Source organism: Acomys russatus, chromosome 3, assembly GCF_903995435.1.
Source record: "Acomys russatus chromosome 3, mAcoRus1.1, whole genome shotgun sequence".
NCBI lineage: Eukaryota > Metazoa > Chordata > Mammalia > Rodentia > Muridae > Acomys > Acomys russatus.
Window position 1 is genome coordinate 77,802,176 of NC_067139.1, and position 18,392 is coordinate 77,820,567.

The following is an 18,392-nucleotide window of genomic DNA, read 5'->3' on the forward strand; positions in this document are numbered from 1 at the left end:
CTCTTAATCACATTTCTATTTCTGTTTTTTAGCTTTTCTTCTCCACATGTATCTGTGCCATATTTCTCCTTCCTGTGGCAAAATACTTGAGAAAAGCAACTTAGCTTGCTCACTTCTCCTGGGACTTGGAAAGAGAGACCCAGAGGAGACTGGGCATCCTGCCTCTGTGTCCCTACATTTTTTTTTTTTAAGATTAACTTTTATTATTTCATGTGTTTGAGTGTTTTGCCTGCACATGCACCTGCATAGCACTTGTGTGCCTGGTGCCCAAGGAGGTGGTGCTGGGAATTACGCCGGGGTCCTTTGCAGCAGCAACAAGTGCTCTTAGCCACTGAGCCGACTCCCCAGCTAGTTGCTAGTTCCATGTCCAAAGCTTCCCAAAGAGCACCACCAGCCGGGACCAAGTGTTCCAACCCAGCAGCCTGTGGGGGACGTTTCTTTGAGTCAGGTCGATGGGGGTTTTCTGTTGAAGTTAATATTTTATATGTTTTTAAAATAAATGATTTCCATACAGAAATGACCAGGACACAATAGGACACAGCTTATATATCGGATAACACGCTTCAGAGTGTTTTTATGTTTCTTGGCATTCTCTTCCTTTCCAGTCTGAGTGCTTAGGAGTCTGCGTATCAGGAAGCATTTGTGCTGATAGTAGTTTGGCCTTTTTTATTTTTTAAAAGAATCTATGTAGACATTCCTCTTAGGCAGCTGTGCTTGGCATGATGAAGAATCATGGGGAGACCTTTTAATGTTTCTAGTTAAAAGTTGGTGCTTTATACTTTAAAAATCAGGATCTGAAGCCGGGCATGGTGGCGCATGCCTTTAATCCCAGCACTCGGGAGGCAGAGGCAGGCGGATCGCTGTGAGTTCAAGGCCAGCCTGGTCTACAAAGCAAGTCCAGGACAGCCAAGGCTACACAGAGAAACCCTGTCTCAAAAAACCAAAAAAAAAAAAAAAAAAAAAAAAAAAAAAAAAAAAAAAAAAAAAAAAAATCAGGATCTGGGGCATTTGGAAGTGAGAGGGCAGCTGCTGGGCACCTGCTCATCCAGACTGTTCTGTTCCAGAGGCTTTTAGCAGCCTGTGAGTTGAAGGGTTTTTTTTTTCTATCTAATTTGACAGTGTTAAAACCTAAATGACTTTATTGTAAAAGTGATTGGCTTCACAAAGCTGGTGTCCATAATTTTCTTTAAAATCTGACATTGCATTAGAAATATTTGAAGTAACTAGAATGCTGGAAAAAAGCTGCTACTTCAGCCAGGTGTATGCTTTGCAGGAACCTAACCAGACCCGAGCCCTGTGTCCCTTACCCCGCCTCACCTCTCACCTGCGGTGTGGCAGCTTGGGGGGAAGGCACAAGCTGGGGAAATAACAGAAGGAATTGCTCAGTTTCCTCAGCTTCCTCGGCTGCTCAAGTGCGGATTAAGTGGCTCCTTGTGTCCTGTTTGAGAGGTTTCTATCTATTGGGGGTGTAAGTCCTTACATCTGGCATCGCTTCCTCGCTGCTTAATGTGTGCCATGTGTAAGTCACTGTGGTGCAGATTCTAGGGAACACAGGAAAGAATTAAGATTATCTAACTATCATGTAAGGTAATTGCCCCTAGGGAAAGCACAGTTCTGCCAACTTAAAAGAGGCATCTAGCGGCGTCAGGTAATGCTGATGGCTGAGGAGAGGACAGTGAGAGAGACCTGGGCAAGGGGCGGTGATCATAGCAGCAGCACATCAGTTTTCAATTACAGGCCCTTTGCAGATGACTAAAGTACACACATAACTGACCCTGAGGAGCCAGGCATGCTGTCCTGCAGCAGTAGCCCAATGCTTAGGAAGGAGAGGCAGGCGACTTTCAAGGCCAGCCTGGTCTACATAGCAGGCTTCAGGCTAGGTAGGCTACATAGTTAGGGCTCTTTAAAAAAAAAAAGGCTTTGAGAAGATTCTGGATAAGCTTTAGTTTTCTTTGTATTTTACATTAAGGGCAGCCTGTTTCTGACCCTTTGATTTGTCTTTAATATCTTTATCACCTAAGTAAAAGCATTTATTCAAATGGCCTAGAAGCCCACACAAGTCTTCTTGCTTGGATTACAAGATATACGCCACCACATTTGGCCTGCTGAATTGCCCAGGGAGACCTTGAACTTGAAATCCTCTTACCCTAACTACCTTGTCCCTTCTTCCCAGGAGCTGGGTGTCTTAGTCACTGTTCTCTTACTGTGAGGAGACACTGTGACCAAGGCTACTTATACAAAGAAGCATTTGCTTGGGGGTGTGCTGACAGTGTCAAAGGGTGAGTCCATGGTCGTCTTGTGGGGACAGTGGTGGCAGGCAAGCAGGCATAGCCCTGCACTGGGGAAGCAGCTGAGAGCTCACGTCTGACCCACAAGTTACAAGCAGAAAGCAAGGGAGACTGGGCCCACCATGGACTTCTGAAATCTCAACACCCATCCCAGTGACACACCTCCTCCCACAAGGTCACAGCTGATAATCTTTTCCAGACAGCTCCACTGACTGGATGGGGGTCATTCTCATTCGGAGCACCCCACTGGGATTGAAGGTCTGCACCACTAGGCCCAGCTAAGAACTATTTTCTATTAAAATGAACTTTAAGTGACTTTGATCTGTGACTTAAAGAGTGGAGAAATAGGATTAAAGGAAAACAATCAAGTAATTGTGCTCACTGAAAGGGACCTCGGTAATTGTTGATTATTACATAACTCATAAAACATTTGTTGACTGTGACTATTCGTTTTACTGTTTTAAATGTATTTATGTGAATGTTTTACCTCCATTGTATGTCTGTGCACTCCATGCATGCCCCCTGGAGGAGGCCAGAAGAGGGTGGCAGGTCCCACAAGCCACCATCAGTTTTTGGGAATCAAAACTGGGTTCTTTGAAGAGCAGCCTGTGCTCGTAATTGCCAAGCCGTCTTTCTAGCCCTCACGAGTCATAAATTCTAATGATCGTTCTACATTTGTGAAATGAGAATATTAATTATGTTAATGGTATGTAGCTAAGAGGTCAGGGTTTAATGACTATTGGTAGTTAAGTTGCTATGATGGTTACGTAGTGCCTTTTCTCTCTCCTCACTTCAGTGAGTGTGGGCAGCCAAGGCTACACAGAGAGACCCAGTCTTGAAAAACCAAAAGTAAATTGATTGAACCAGCTTTGTTGGTCTATGCCTATAATTTAAACCCTTGATTTTCATGCTGAAGGCCAGCCTAGACTACAGAAGTGAGGCCTTTTCTCAAAACAATACATCTTGAGCTTTCTTTAAAAGAAAAAGAAAAAAGAAAGAAATAAACTGGTTGGCATTTACCATTGTCACCTTTAGTCCAATTCTTTTTTTATTACTTGATTTCCTAGTGTATCTCCCTTTTCTTTCTTTTAAATTGCTTCCTGATTTATTTCCTGTTAAGTTTTCAGTAATGGGTGTGGTGTGGAATAAGAGTGTGTGCCCTTGGTCTGAACCAGGAAGGGGTAAGGCAGCCAAGGGACGTGTGGTGCAGAAGTTGCCTCACCCAGCAAACCTCTCACCGGTTAGTCAGCCTGTAGCTCCACACTGCGTATAGATAACGAACATTTCAGGGCCCGTTTACCCAGTGTTTTCCAAATGCTTCTATGTATTTATTTCTCTTTTTAAAAAACCAGTAAATATAGACAAATTCAGCTTTGTACAGAAATGGCATAGTAATGAAGCTTCAACAGTGTGTCCCTCATGTGGCTCAGGGTGGCCTTGAACTCCTGGCCCTTCTGCTTCTGCCGTCCAGGTGCTAGGACTATGTGCTCATTAAGCCCCTGACTCTTCAGTACCAGAGTCCTTAATAGAGTAAAAGCTACAGAATGCTGATGACTGAGTCTGTCATTCCATCTGCCTTGTAACCACAGGCCTGTAAGGAAATAAGTTTTCATCTAAAACTCTGCTGTCTTCAACTGTATTTTTGTTTGAGTTAATATCCTCTATGACACTGGTTAGCAGCGATAGGCATTGTACTGAGATTTTCAGTATATTATATACCGAGTACTTAGTAGCAGTAAAACTGTAGTTCATCCGGTCAGTGTGCTGTCTTGTGCTACTCAGTCATTTTTGAGCTTGTTAGGGTTTAGTTTGTGTTCAAGTTAACATGTACCTAGATACTGTATACAGCTGTTTTAAGTGCTCTGTCGTGTGTGTGTGTGTGTGTGTGTGTGTGTGTGTGCATAACTCAAGCAATAAAGTCTAAAACATGTACTACAGCCTTAGTATTGGTAGTTTATTGAAGACATTGGTTTTGTTGGTTTTGGTCTTTTGCTTTGTTTTGTTTTCTCAGGAGTGGGTACTTTTTCAAGACATAGTCTTGCTTAGTACTTGTTCTGTGTGCTTGGCTGGCCTCAAACTCCTGGCAGCCCTCCTTGTCTGCGTCTCTCATGTGCGAGGATCACAAGTATGTGTACCGTCCCCTTTTGTAAGAAAGCAGGCATGGAGGATACTGTGTGCTCAGGTTTTCTAGTTTACAGTAAGGTTTTCCTTCACAACTGCCCATTTTCCATTTGAATATGCTAAGGCATCTTGGGGCACATCTGGTATCTTCTAGGGCCTTCCCGTCGTCTTCTGCTGATGTTTATACCATGATTGCACTTTTGTACCATTTAAAAGAATATGTCCTGAATCCTAGTCACCTATTAAGTACTTTATTAAAAGCAAATAGCTGAACGCGGCTGCCCAGAAAGTAGAGATTGCCTGGCTCAGTGAAGTTTCTGTAATGGGACTAGTAGGGGAGATTTCCTTCATGAAGTCTAAAAGCAGCCATCTACTGGATGCCTTTTAAGCATTCTTACTGCTTTTCTTCTTTGAGAACTTGTTTAACCTCAGTGCCATTTAAGAGTTAGCTGAGTAGCCAGGCATGGTGGCGCACGCCTTTAGTCCCAGCACTCAGGAGGCAGAGGCAGGTGGATCACTGTTGAATTTGAGGCCAGCCTGGTCTACAAAGCGAGTCCAGGACAGCCAAGGCTACACAGAGAAACCCTGTCTCAAAAAACAAACAAACCGATAAAAGACCACACGTGCTGTAGCGCACATGAGATCAGAGAGCAACTGAGCCCTGCTTCCACAGTGGGCTCCTGAGGTCAATCAGAGAGCAACTGAGGCCCTGCTTCCACAGTGGGCTCCTGAGGTCAATCAGAGAGCAACTGAGCCCTGCTTCCACAGTGGGCTCCTGAGGTCAATCAGAGAGCAACTGAGGCCCTGCTTCCACAGTGGGCTCCTGAGGTCAATCAGAGAGCAACTGAGCCCTGCTTCCACAGTGGGCTCCTGAGGTCAATCAGAGAGCAACTGAGGCCCTGCTTCCACGGTGGGCTCCTGAGGTCAATCAGAGAGCAACTGAGGCCCTGCTTCCACGGTGGGCTCCTGAGGTCAATCAGAGAGCAACTGAGGCCCTGCTTCCACAGTGGGCTCCTGAGGTCAATCAGAGAGCAACTGAGGCCTGCTTCCACAGTGGGCTCCTGAGGTCAATCAGAGAGCAACTGAGGCCCTGCTTCCACAGTGGGCTCCTGAGGTCAAACTCAAGTTGTCAGGTCTGCTCATTTTTAAAGAGGCTTTTTGTTTTGTATTTATTTATTTTTAATGATTTGTTTTTATTTCATATGCATTGGTGTTTTGCCTGTATGTATGTCTGTATGTTTGTGTGAGGGTGTCAGATCCCCTGGAACTGGAGTTATAGACAGTTGTGAGCTGCCATGTGGGTGCTGGGAATCAAACCTGGGTCCTCTGGAAGAACAGCCAGTGCTCTTACCACTGAGCCATCTTTCCATCCCCTCCAGACTCCGTGCCATCACCTCCCAGTTGTACCACCACATCCAGGTTTATGCAGTGCTGGGGACCAACCCCAGGGCTTCCTGCACACTACACACTACACCAAATGAGTCACCGCCCTGGATAAATGAGTGTTCTGTAAGTCAGCACTCCATGACGTAAGTCTGTGGACCTTGATGAACTTTAGAGGGTGCTCTGTGAATCTCTTGAAACAGTGACAGACCTGGAATATATGTGCCACTTCCTCAACACTGGTCTGTTTTCTTTGATCAGTATTTTAAAGGATTTGCTGACTGGGGAAAGAAAAAAGGTTAGGTGATCACTGTGCTTGATATCAAAGAGACTTTAACTAACATGAATGAGCGCATTTTTCCTTTCTGTATGTGCTTCTCAGTGAGTTAGAAGACCGCTCACTGTGTTCTCAGCAGTGAGCTCTTGAGTCACCTGGGGTTATATACAGTTTCTATCACTTAGCTTTCCTGTTTTGTTCTTCCATACCTTCCTTCCTTCCTTCCTTCCTTCCTTCCTTCTTTCTCTTCTCTCCCCTTTCTGTTTTCTCTTGCGCATTTCTTTCCTCACTATGTAGACCAGGCTGGCCTCAAACTCCATGATCCACCTGCCTCTGTACGTCCCCCATGCCGGGATTAAAGGTGTGCCAACACATGTGAATCCTTTTGTTATTTTTCTTTTGTGTGATTTCAAGGCATATGAAACCTGGGAAGCTTTGATATGCACTTTCCTGTCAGGAGCTAGTCCCCTGTCATTATCTGTTGCACCGTTATCTGGAGCCTCAAAATGTGGCTACATTTAAACAGAGGGCTGGCCTTTAAGGAGGGGACAGTGACTTAATATGACTCCAGTGGAACTCCTGCACCTGCCTGGCTATTTCATTGTCTCCTGGAGTTCACCATACATTGCTCATTTTTTGGAAATTAGTTTTCTTTGGTCTTATTTGTGGTATAGAATGCATATAACAAAGCCAGGCGCGGCGGCGCACAGCTGTAATCCCAGCACTCGGGAGGCAGAGGCAGGTGGATCTCTGTGAGTTCAAGGCCAGCCTGGTCTACTAAGTGAGTCCAGGACTGCCGAGGCTACACAGAGAGACCCTGTGTAAACAACAAGCAAGCAAACAAACAAAAGAATTCAGGTAATAACCTTAGGCAAGTGGACAGTGTGTCTTTTAGGTGCCGTCGAGGGATGTAAGATGGAACCATCCAGGTCTTCTGAGCTGCGTGGTTCCAAAGGCCGTTCTCTCTAGGGTTGGGTAGTTGGTGGTGGTGGTGGTGGTGGTTTACAGAGATAACAAAAGATTTTTTCCCATTATGCATTACTAAACCAGGTAACTATCCTGGGACAAAATCAGCCATGAAGCTTTGGTGGACGCTCCTTTAAAGCCATGTGTGAGTGGATACGGCCTGTGTCTGTAGCCCGGCTACGTGGACGGTCAGAGGATACAGGGCCCCTGAGTTCAAGACTAGCCTGAGCTTCGTAGTGAGACTCTGCTCTCTTACATCAAAAGGGACAGAAGAGCTGAGCTTCCTTCTGGATGAAGTCATCACCTAGTCTTCCAGGGATCATTTAAGAGGCTGTGTTCTCACACGGGGCTGTTTTGTTGTGCTCTGTGAGAGCGGGCTGCGTCTTGTCAGTGCCTAAAGAGGTGTGCAGTACATTTTGTCCTGTGCTTCGGTCTGTACTCATACCTCCTGCTCTTGGTGCCTTTCCCAGTTAGTTCTTAGTGGTGGAGTGAGTGTCTTGTGTGCCTTTGAAACTTACTGATCTGATAATGTCTGCATCAGCCCATCTGTCGTCCACGTGGCATGTAAGAGAAACTGACATCATGTCAGAGCTAAAGCTCTCTTTATGAATGCCCTCAGAATCTTGTATCATTTTATTTGTACTGTAGATGAGCCTAGGTGGGTTTGGTTGTTACGTTCATGTTTTGTTAATGAGGCCCTGTTGTGGTGTCCAGGCTGGCCCTGAGCTCGGAGCTAACACAATCTTACCTCACCCTCCTGAGTGGCTGGGAGTGCAGGTGTGTGCTAGCATGCCAGCAGCAACCTGGGTCAGCATTTTAGATTTGTTTTTTGTTTTTTGCCTTATGTAGTCCAGGCCAGCCTCTCAACTCTTGATTCTCAGTGTCTGCTTCACATGTAGGAGAGGAAAGTAATCTAAGAGGTTCTGTGTGTTTTTAAAGACTTATTTTTACTTTATGTTTACAAATGTTTGCCTGTATATATGTATGCGTTCCACATTCGTGCCTGGTGTCCTTAGACGCCAGAAGAGGGTGTGGGTGGGTCCAACTCCCATCTTTGCAAGGGCGCCAAGGGCTCTTAACCGTGAGCATTTCTCCAGCTGAGCTTGCAGCTTTAGTCTTACTATGATAATTTCATCATGACCTAGCCACGGGTCTTCAGAAGTCAGGTGGTAATTATTTGTCTTGTTACTGTGACAGAGTAACCCTGACAAGGCTACCGTGGAGAAGGAAGGGTTTGATGGGCAGCTCCAGGCCTGTAGTCGCGGTGGGATGGGAGCGCCAGGGGCAGGGGCCGTGAGCGCAGAGCTCACATTTAAAGTAGATCTTCCACCTCAGTTCACCTCACTTAGAAGCTCCTCAGGGTTGGGCTGGAGAGATGGCTCAGCTGTTAAAGGCAAGGCTCACAACCAAAACCAGAAGCAGCTCCTCAGGGACATGCCCACACACTTGCTTCTGTGGTGGTTGACAGTCCAGATTAGCTGTAAGTCATGTCCCGCCTCTCACTAAACAGACTCAGTACCCCACCCTCATGGGCACACGGGGGAGTGTGCTGCTAGATCCCACCGCCACGGGCATACAGAGGCGTGTGCTGCTAGATCCCACCGCCACGGGCACGCAGGGGAGTGTGCTGCTAGACCCCACCGCCACGGGCACGCAGGGGAGTGTGCTGCTAGACCCCACCCCCACGGGCACGCAGGGGAGTGTGCTGCTAGACCCCACCCCCACGGGCACGCAGGGGAGTGTGCTGCTAGACCCCACCCCCACAGGCACGCAGGGGAGTGTGCTGCTAGATCCCACCGCCACGGGCATACAGAGGCGTGTGCTGCTAGACCCCACCGCCACGGGCACGCAGGGGAGTGTGCTGCTAGACCTGCCTACAGCTTGTGTGATGCTCGGGTGAAGGTGCAATACATGTTTTCTGGGAGCTGTTTTTCTACATTGAGACGGGTTCTTTAAAAAATTCTCTGCCAGATGGTGGCGCACACCTTTAATCTCAGCACTCGGGAAGCAGAGGCAGACTGAACTCTGTGAATTCGAGGCCAGCCTGGTCTACATAGTGAGTTCCAGGACAGCCAGGGCTACACAGAGAAACCCTGTCTTGAAGAAAAAAAAAACAAAATTAAAAATCTTGTCTTTTTCCTGTTCTCATCATATGTCAGCTTTTAATTCCTTATTGATCAAGTTTATCCCTCCACGTAGTTCTGACATGTGAGAGGCTGAGGTAGGCAGGGTCTAGCCTGGACTGCACACTAAGACCCTCAAAAGACTGAGCTGCAGCTTCTCGGTGCTCTTGCCTTGCATAGTCAAGGCTCTGATTTAATTGCCAACACTATACACGTGAAAAACTGACTTTGACTTTTTCATGGGTTGGTTCACACAACTTTTGGTGGGGCCGGGGCTGCGGTGCGTGAGGTAGGTCTCCCGTCAGAACCCTGGCTGGCTGGGACTTAATATAGCAGTCCTGCTTCACCTTCCCTGATGCTGGACTACATGTGTGCTCTACCATGCTCTGCCCTATACACAGTTTTTAGCACATATATTTAACTTTTGTGGCTTAACTTTGTGATTGTATACTGTCTTCAGGTAAGAGTTTTTCCACTTTTATTTATTTTTATGCATGTGTATCAGTGTTTGCCTTCATGTATGTATGGTACCAGTACCATATGAATTCAGAAGATGGCATTGGATACCCTAGAGTTGGTTACAGATGGCTGTGAGCCAGTCTGTGTGCAAGAGTAGGCTGTGCTCTAACCACTGAGCCTCTCTCCTGCCTCTTCCCAACTGTCTGTGGGCTGAAAGTACACAGTGTCTAACCAGAATATTATAGCTTTGACAGCTGGGTTTTGGCCATCACTGTGTGAAGGTGTCCAAGTTTGAGTTGCTTGTTGATAATGCCCTCACATTCCTGGGGACTTCATGTGATCAGTGTCCTCCCGGCCACACGAATGACAGCTGTTCTGATCAGTGCTCCCTGCTTTCTGCATGGCCCTTCCTCACAGTGGGCACCAAGGACCCGCCACAAGCTGACACCCCCGTCTCCTAGCCACAGCCTACCATGTGAGTGAGGTGCTGTGTGCTGTTACTGCGTTGTCAGGGACTAGTCTGGATCTTTGTTTAATTTGGCTTTTTAAGATAAAGTCGAGTGTGTGTGTGTGTGTGTGTGTGTGTGTGTGTGTGTGTGTGTGTGTGTCGCACATGCATCAGAGTCTTCACCCTGCTGCTGCTGCTTCCCAGTAACTGTGCTCATAGGCACTATCCTATTCCACTTACACACGTTGTATTATAAAAGTAACAATGTACATGTGTGTTGTGCAGAATTTGGGAGACTTAATGAAGTACTTTAGTGACAGCTGTGCTGTTTCCTCCTCCTACTTGACCTCTTAACCAACTGTTTTGCAGGATCCAAGCCGCACATCTCTGAGAACATGACCCTCCCTCTGCCTCCCTTCTGCACCTCTGACAGCCATCTTGCTGCCATCCACTGAAAGGAGTCATCCTTCATGCAGTTGCCGAAGCCGTAGGTTTGAGGGTCCTTGATGCTTCTCCTCCTCCCCTAACTGTGATGAGAACCTCGCTGTTTACAAGCCATCTCTGCAGGGCGGGGTCTTGGCTCAGGCTCCTCCTCCTACCTGCATTTCCCCAAACCAGCTACACTTGAGGCTGTTAGGACTTTGTCTTCCTTCAAGGCTTAGCTTACAAAGTGAGGACCTCTGTGCCAGGAGCCACCTCTGAAAGGCCCACTCCACCTCTCCTCTTCCCTCACAGCACCCATACTACCTACGTATGTAACCTATATAAGCTATCACGTTCTGCTGGTTTTGGTTTCTGTATCTTTGTACGAGTGACTCTGACTTACAGTTGTGTACGCGTCCAGTCCTGTGGGGTTAGAAGGGGAAAGGACATTCCTGTGAACAGTTCTGAAGCTGTCTGTTTTATGGACCTCATTGCTTTAAAGTTGATTTGGGATGTGACTAGCTTTCATCCTAAGTTTAAGAGAAAGACGCAGAAATACATCTCTTTACCCAGCTTAGGAGAGAGGCTTCAGCACAGACTGCCTCCTTGCTTCCTGTTAGAGTTCTGCCTCACTTCTGATAGCCTCCCTAGGCCAAAGCCAAAGCCCACCAGTGCCCTTTGCTGGATGTGACAGACACACAGTCACCAAAGCTCTTGTTAACCTTAGTGTAAGGTTTAAAATAGAGTCTGGGCCTAGTCCCGGGAAAACTGGTGAATGGTCCTAGACAGCTTAATTTTCTAAGGACCTTTCTGGGGGCCTAAGAACTGATATGGAGGTGCTGTATAGGTTTGCATTTTATTTAATTACAAGAGAGGAGTGTTTAATTATAACAGACTTTGTTTAAAACAGGATCATGTGCCCAAGCTGGTCTCAAAATCACTATGTAGTTGAGGGTGCCCACCAATCGACACCATCCTCCTGTCTGTGTCTACAGAAGGTGCTGGGAATGCTCGCATGTGCCATCATGCCTAGCTAATTATAGCCGACTGTTATAACAGGAGTTTGAGGGCTGGGGATGTGGTTCAGTGCTTGCTGAGCACAGATACTGCCTATATGGACAATATTCTAGTTCAGTGATGAAGAGATTGGCACCCATAGAAGCCTGGATGAAACTTTCCAGTGTGTTTATTTCGAGCGTGGGATGGGGTTAGACAAAATGCTACCATCTGTTTTTATTTTGGGGCTTTGTAACAGATGCCCTGGTACCCTGCGTTATAGCCTTAATTAACACTGACTTAAACCAAAGCTAAGGGTTTTGTGGTCTGCGTCTTACCAGACCTGTTTTTTGGCTCAGAACTGTTAGGTGTCCACCAAGGGAAAGGGAGAAGTTGGCATCCTTCCACCCAGTCTTCAACCAGCAGCAACCTAAGCCTGGAGCCTCCTAGGACTCCCTCCCAGCAGTCAGCTGGAGGATGGGCCCTTCCTCCCTCACCCCTGCCTTTGGGCCACCTCCAGTTTTATCTTGCTGAAGCTGTCATTCACTCACTGTCAGCAGAGCGGACCTTACAGTGTAAAGGAAAGCCTTCCCCAGTCCCCTCACACATCTGTGCCTGTCAGTAACAGCGCCTCGTTGCTATTACTATAAAGAAATGTGATGACCAAAAGCAAGTTGGAGAGGAGTGAGTTTCTTTGGCTTACACTCAGACATCACTGTCATTGAAGGAAGTCAGGACAAGAACTAAAAAAGGGCAGCAAACTGGAGGCAGGAGCTGATACTGAGGCCATGGAGGGGTGCCACTTACTGGCTTGCTCATCTTGGCTTGCTCAACCTGCTTTCTTTCTTTTTTTTTTTTTTTTTAAGATTTATTTATTCATTGTTATGTATTCAGTGATCTGCCTGCATGTACACCTGCAGGCCAGAAGAGGGCGTCAGATCACATTACAGGTGGTTGTGAGCCACCATGTGGTTGCTGGGAATTGAACTCAGGACCTCTGGAAGAGCAGGTGGCACTCTTAACCACTGAGCCATCATCTCTCCAGCCCCTCAGCCTGCTTTCTTCTAGAACTCAGGACTACCAGCCCAGGGATGGTGCCACCCCTCCCCCATCACTCACTAAGTAAGAAACTGCCGCACAGGCTGTCTGTGTACAGCCTCGTCTTTGTTGTTGTTGCTGCTGCTGCTGCTGATTATTATGTATACAGTGCACATCAGATCATATTGTAGATGGTTGTGAGCCACCATGTGGTTGCTGGGAATTGAACTCAGGACCTCTGGAAGAGCAGTCGGTGCTCTTAACCGCTGAGCCATCTCTCCAGCCCCATACAGCCTGATCTTATGGAGGCATTTTCTCCATAAATTGAGGTTCCCTCCTCTTAGATGACTATAGCTTGTATCAAGTTGATGTAAAATCAGCTAGCACACCGCACAGCGCCTAAAGTACTGGGGGGGGGGGGCAAGAGAAGCAGAGCAAACATTGTGCAATACAAACGAGCACACGCATTGCTGAGGTAGGTTTAGGTGTACTCATAGGTGTTCTGTAATGAGGTCATCCTGTGATCATTTATTATTCCCCTCTGACCTCCAGTGCTTTCATTTCACTTACAAGAGGTTATGGGAGTCGGGTGTGGTGGTCCACACCTTTAATCCCAGCACTCGGGAGGCAGAGGCAGGTGGATTGCTGTGAGTTTGAGGCCAGCCTGGTCTACAGAGCGAGTCCAGGACAGCCAAGGCCACACAGAGAAACCCTGTCTTGGAAAACAAACAAACAGAACCCAAGAGGTTATGAAAACCCAGCACACAGTTGGCACAAAGAGGACACTCAGTATGGCTCTTAGTAATTTACATGTCATCCTGGGTAGTTCTTTGGGGAAGATTAAATTGTTGCAAAAGACAGAAAGCTATTACAATGTTAGGATGTTAGGATGACCGTGTTAAGATCTACTCCAGGCAGCTGAGTCTCCATGTGGGGGGTGAGGGCTGCGGTGGGGCCGCTGCACCTCTGACATGTAACTCTGGTACCCACGATTTGGTCACTGCCCCTTGGCAAGATGGCCTTGCGAGCACACAGGAAGGGGATGCAGGCTATCTTGATGAGACCTGAGAGGCTGTGGCCAGACAGTGGGGTAGGCGGGCCCTGCCATCAGAGGTCTAGGGGAGGGCAATAGGGCAGAAGAGTAGGAACAGGAAGAGCAGAGCAAAGGGATAGTAACAATTGAGATGCAATTGAATAAATTATAACAAAATATACATTTAATAGAGAAAGAGGTCTACTCCTGGACGGGGAGCTGGGGAGCTAGGGAGCTGGCTCCCTGTGTAGAGGTACTTGCCACCAAGCCTGGAGACCTGGGCTTGACCCCTGACGTCACACAGTGCAAGGAGAGGTCTCCTCCTTCCCCAAATGTTGCCGTACAGCACACGCCTGTACTTACAGAGCAATGTAAAAGAAAGAAAAAAAAAAAAGGGAGAGTTTCTATTCACACAGTTAGAAGACAGCTGCAACTGGGCTAAAGAGCTGTGCAAGTGTCCACTCCAGTCAGCACTGATGCCTGGAGGTAGTTAAAGGCCACCATGTCACAGGCGCTGTGGCTTAGCTGCCCCCCATGAGGCAGGTCAGAAGTGATAACCTCAGCCAGTGTGAATCTCCACGTACAGGTCTGAAAGTGTTGTATGTAGCCTCACTCCCACAAACCTGTAACTATAGATTTTGATTGTGGTTGGTAGGATTATTTTACAGGAGACCAGACATCCCTAGAGAAAGCAATCTCTTCAGTTCCAGCCAGGGTTTTGTAGCAAGGGTGTGGATGCTTGCAGTGCCTCATGGCTCAGTCCTTCAGTTAGCATTTCTACTCAGAACCAGAGAGGAAGTACCCTGCCCAAGTTGTATCTGTCCCTGCTAGCTAGTCAGTCATTAGCAGAGACCAGGACACTCTGAAAGCCTTCCATCCCCATCCCCTGACCAGGAAAGAGAAAAAAGGCACCATGTTTTTGTAGTTTTGTTCTGTTTGAATTAATTGAAACTTTTTTAGAATTAAGGAGCATAGATAGGTTCTTTTACTTAACATGTACAGTTCATATGAGTAGATTATTTAGAAAGTTTAGAAAGCACACAGCAGACAGACGACAAGTAACAGACAGCAAAATAGCCAGAGCTATGGGAATGGTTGAGGAAATAATAGTTATTTTTATATACAACCAATAAAATGCTAATTGTGATAAACTGGAAAGGTAAAGGTAAACTAGGCCCCGAGAGTTACTGCCAGCCTCTAATCCAGCACTTGGGAGACTAAGACAGGCAACTCAGGCTAGCCAGGATTATATACTGAGATGCTGTCTAAAACAAAATGCGCCCACCAAACAAGACGCTCTCCTCGGGCCGGGCACACGCGCATGCCCGCTGTCCCAGCACTGAGAGGGAAGCTGAGCAGGAGGAGCACACGCTTGAGACCAGCGTAGCATGCACAGTGAGACACTAGTTACAGGGGCGGGGGTAGGGGTCGAGCAGAAAGCCCAGGCCAGCCTGGCCGACGTGAAACCCTACCCTAAAAGGAAGACAAATGGTCAAGGTAGGGAACATTCAGAAGGTTCTTTAATCTGTGCCAAGGTGTGATTTTTAAAAAGCAGATTTGGTGAATTCAACTTTAAAGGATTATTTTACATTAACTGATAGCCCTCTCTATAATGTATCAGGCAAAATCAGCTTATTTTCTGGCCCATAATTCCTCAGGAAATGGTTAGTTTGCTTCTGTACTACTTGATTTGTGCATTACAAACAAGTCTTTTGGCAAAGACTTTAGAAGTGGGGAGACAGCCGGGGCGGTGGCAGCGCACGCCTTTAATCCCAGCACTCGGAAGGCAGAGGCAGGTGATCACTAAGTTCGAGGCCAGCCTGGTCTCCACAGCAAGTCCAGGACAGCCAGGGCCACACAGAGAGACCCTGTCTCAAAACAAACAAACAGAACTGGGGAGATGACATTTCTCTTACTCGAAGCTGCAGCAAAATGCCTGAGTCGGCTCTGTTCTCTCCTGTCCCAGGGCATCTGTTATGCACCTGAAGCCATATTGGAAACTCCAGAAGAAAGACCTCCAAGTCAGCAGGGACACGCTGAGAACGCCTGTGAGCCACCAGAACATTGCCAGTGATGAAGAGGGCAGAGCTAACTACATGAAAGCAGCTGTCTTCCCTCCAGCCTCCCTTGTCAAAGCAGCATCTAGAAAACCTTTTGGGATTCTTTCTCCAAATGTTCTATGCAGCATGAGTGGGAAGAGCCCTGTGGAGAACAGCTTGCATGTTAAAGCCAAAAAGAATGTGCCGTCTGCAACGGTGCACCAGGGTGAGGAAGAAGGGGTGCCTGGGGGCTGGACCATTGTCAAGCCTGGAAACACGAAGGAGAAAATTGCATTCTTTGCAGCGCACCAGTGTAGCAGTAGGACAGGATCTATGAAAATCAAAAGTCCCTGGGATCTCGACGGGAGAGCCACTAAAAGGAGGAAAAAATCAGGGGGCCTTACGAGAGCCAAGGTGCAGCTAGAAGTGATGAGGGAGCTCAGCAGCCCGTGCTGCCAGCCGGAGCCGTTTGCATGTGGCATCGAGCACTGTTCTGTGCATTACGTGAGTGACAGTGGGGATGGTGTCTATACAGGGAGACCTCTGTCAGTGATACAGATGGTGGCCTTCCTTGAGCAGAGAGCCACTGCTCTGCTAGCTAGCTGCACAAGTTCACCTGCCATTGTGAAGATTTCTGGCCAGTGCCGAGGTGTGCCCGCTGTGCCTGAGCCCGTCTCTGCTCCAGGAACTTGTGAGGAACCCACAGAAAAAGAGAGTCCTGCGGGCGACCGGTCACAGGGTGAGCCAGTCCGTGTCCTTGACATGGTAGCCAAGTTGGAGTCAGAGTGTCTAAAGCAACAGTGCCAGCGGGAACCTGGGGGCTTGTCACGGAGTAACAGCTTCCGGCGAAATGTGGGCAGGGTCTTGCTCACAAACAGTTCCCAGGCCATTGAAAAGGGCTCCGAAGACACAGCTGACACCCAGCTGCACCCCATGCAGTCGGCGCCTGTGGGTGAAGGACCCTCGGCAACTGACCATTCTGCAGGGGACCAGGCCTGGGATGGTACTTCTCAGGGCTGTCCCTCAGTGCCAGCAGGCATGACTTTCCACATGGACAGCACAGAATTAGAGCCATGTCAGCAAACAACTGTGACAAACTGCGACCAGAATGACGTAGAAATGACAGATGAATTTGGTGAATTGCTCTTTTCTTCCCGTACCTGTATCCAAGCCACTGAGCTGCCCACAGATGCCATCAGCTGTCGGGGCAGAGAGCACGTGCCATTTTCAAACCACAGCCCTGACCAGAGGAAAGAACCTTTGTGCATCAGCGTCACCGTGTGCACCGTAGAGAAAGCCCCACCTTCTGCTCTGGACTCCCTGGAAGAGCCTCTTCCTGGGATGCTGTTTTTTCTGTCACCTGGACAGGAGCAGCCACAGTGCTCCCAGCTGAATGAACACACAGCACAAGGGGCCTCAGAGGCCCGGCAGCCTCACGCTGCTGCCGAGGGCAACAGTGCATGCAAGGAGAAAGATGGTTCTGTGGAGCCACTCGGCCCAGCAGCCTCTGCTGTGGAAAGTCCGTTACCGGTGCTTGAGACATCCAGCTTGAAGAGGCAGGTGTCTCGGGACTTCCTGGAGACCAGGGTTAAGCTCCAGCAGCTTCTGGAGCCGCAGCAGTACCTGGCCTGCCTGCCGCACCACATCCTGGTGAGGATCCTCAGGCTACTCCCCACCCTGAGCCTGGCGGTTCTCAAGTGCACCTGCCGCTACTTCAAGTCCATCATCGAGTACTACAACATCAGGCCGGCGGACTCACGCTGGGTTCGAGACCCGCGCTACAGAGAAGACCCCTGCAAGCAGTGCAAGAAGAAGTATGTGAAAGGGGACGTGTCCCTCTGTCGGTGGCACCCCAAGCCCTACTGCCAGGCATTGCCATACGGGCCTGGGTACTGGATGTGCTGCCACCAGTCTCAGAAGGGCTTTCCCGGCTGTAAACTAGGCCTCCATGACAACCACTGGTTACCTGCCTGCCACAGCTTTAACCGGGCTGTCCATAAGAAAACTAGAGGCAGCGAAACGGAAGAGGAATACTGAAGTCCACGGAGACGCAGCAGGGCTGTGAAACACCTGGGCCAGCCTGGAGGTGTGTGACCTCAGCCACCCAGCAATCTCTTCAGACCAGACTGCCATTATCCAGGCATTCTAGACTCTCAGTTCATTTGCCGGCTGTACAAGAAATTAGTCCCATGGTTCTGTATAGTGGTGCCTCACACTCAACCCATCCAGCTGTGAAGAACTCTGCCTGTTTTCCTCCGCCAGGGACGCTCAGCGCTCACCAGGCAGTCTCCACAAGGGGACCCTGCAGTGTTCCAGCACTGGCTCTGTATTTGCAGTGAGTGAAAAGGAAATCGAACTTTTGAGAATTATGCCTAAAAAAGAAAACCCAGGCACCTTACCTGAGACCTTGTATGCTTGATCCTGTGAGAATGACGTTTGGATATGCCCTGTGGTGTTTACAGTGTACATAGTGCTTGTGTTTTCACAGGGCTGTGGAAGTGCACATTAAACCGAGCGCCTTTACCTGTAGATTAGTGCTTTGGCCCCTCTGTAAATAACATGATTGAATCCAGTATTGTATATTATGGACAGCTGACTAAACATGATCACCACAGAACAAGACAGTATCATATAATAGATTAAAATGTTGTGCATCCTTTTGTCTGGTTAAAAAATTTCTTTTTAAAACTTCAATAAAAAAATACACATTTTAAGTTAAGCCTCAGCTTACAGTTAAGATTTTGTTGACTTTATCAATGTTTGGCTGCAAATGTGTAAATGCAGGCAGTGTTGGTGGA

General features: G+C 47.9%; 1 protein-coding gene across 3 annotated transcripts in view; it reads left to right on the top strand.

Moving 5' to 3' along the window:
• Fbxo34 (F-box protein 34) overlaps positions 1 to 17,641 on the top strand; it is a 62,455-nt gene extending 44,814 nt beyond the window's left edge. The window contains exons 2-3 of one of the 3 annotated variants that reach the window (XM_051142946.1): positions 10,435 to 10,552; positions 15,522 to 17,641. In XM_051142946.1, the coding sequence (XP_050998903.1) occupies positions 10,536 to 10,552; positions 15,522 to 17,631 (2,127 nt within the window). In that variant the 5' untranslated portion in view covers positions 10,435 to 10,535 and the 3' untranslated portion in view covers positions 17,632 to 17,641. Of the gene's footprint in view, positions 1 to 10,434; positions 10,557 to 15,521 lie in introns of those variants that run through there. The other 2 variants (XM_051142947.1, XM_051142945.1) reach the window with 2 other exon arrangements.
• The last annotated feature ends 751 nt before the right edge of the window (positions 17,642 to 18,392 follow it).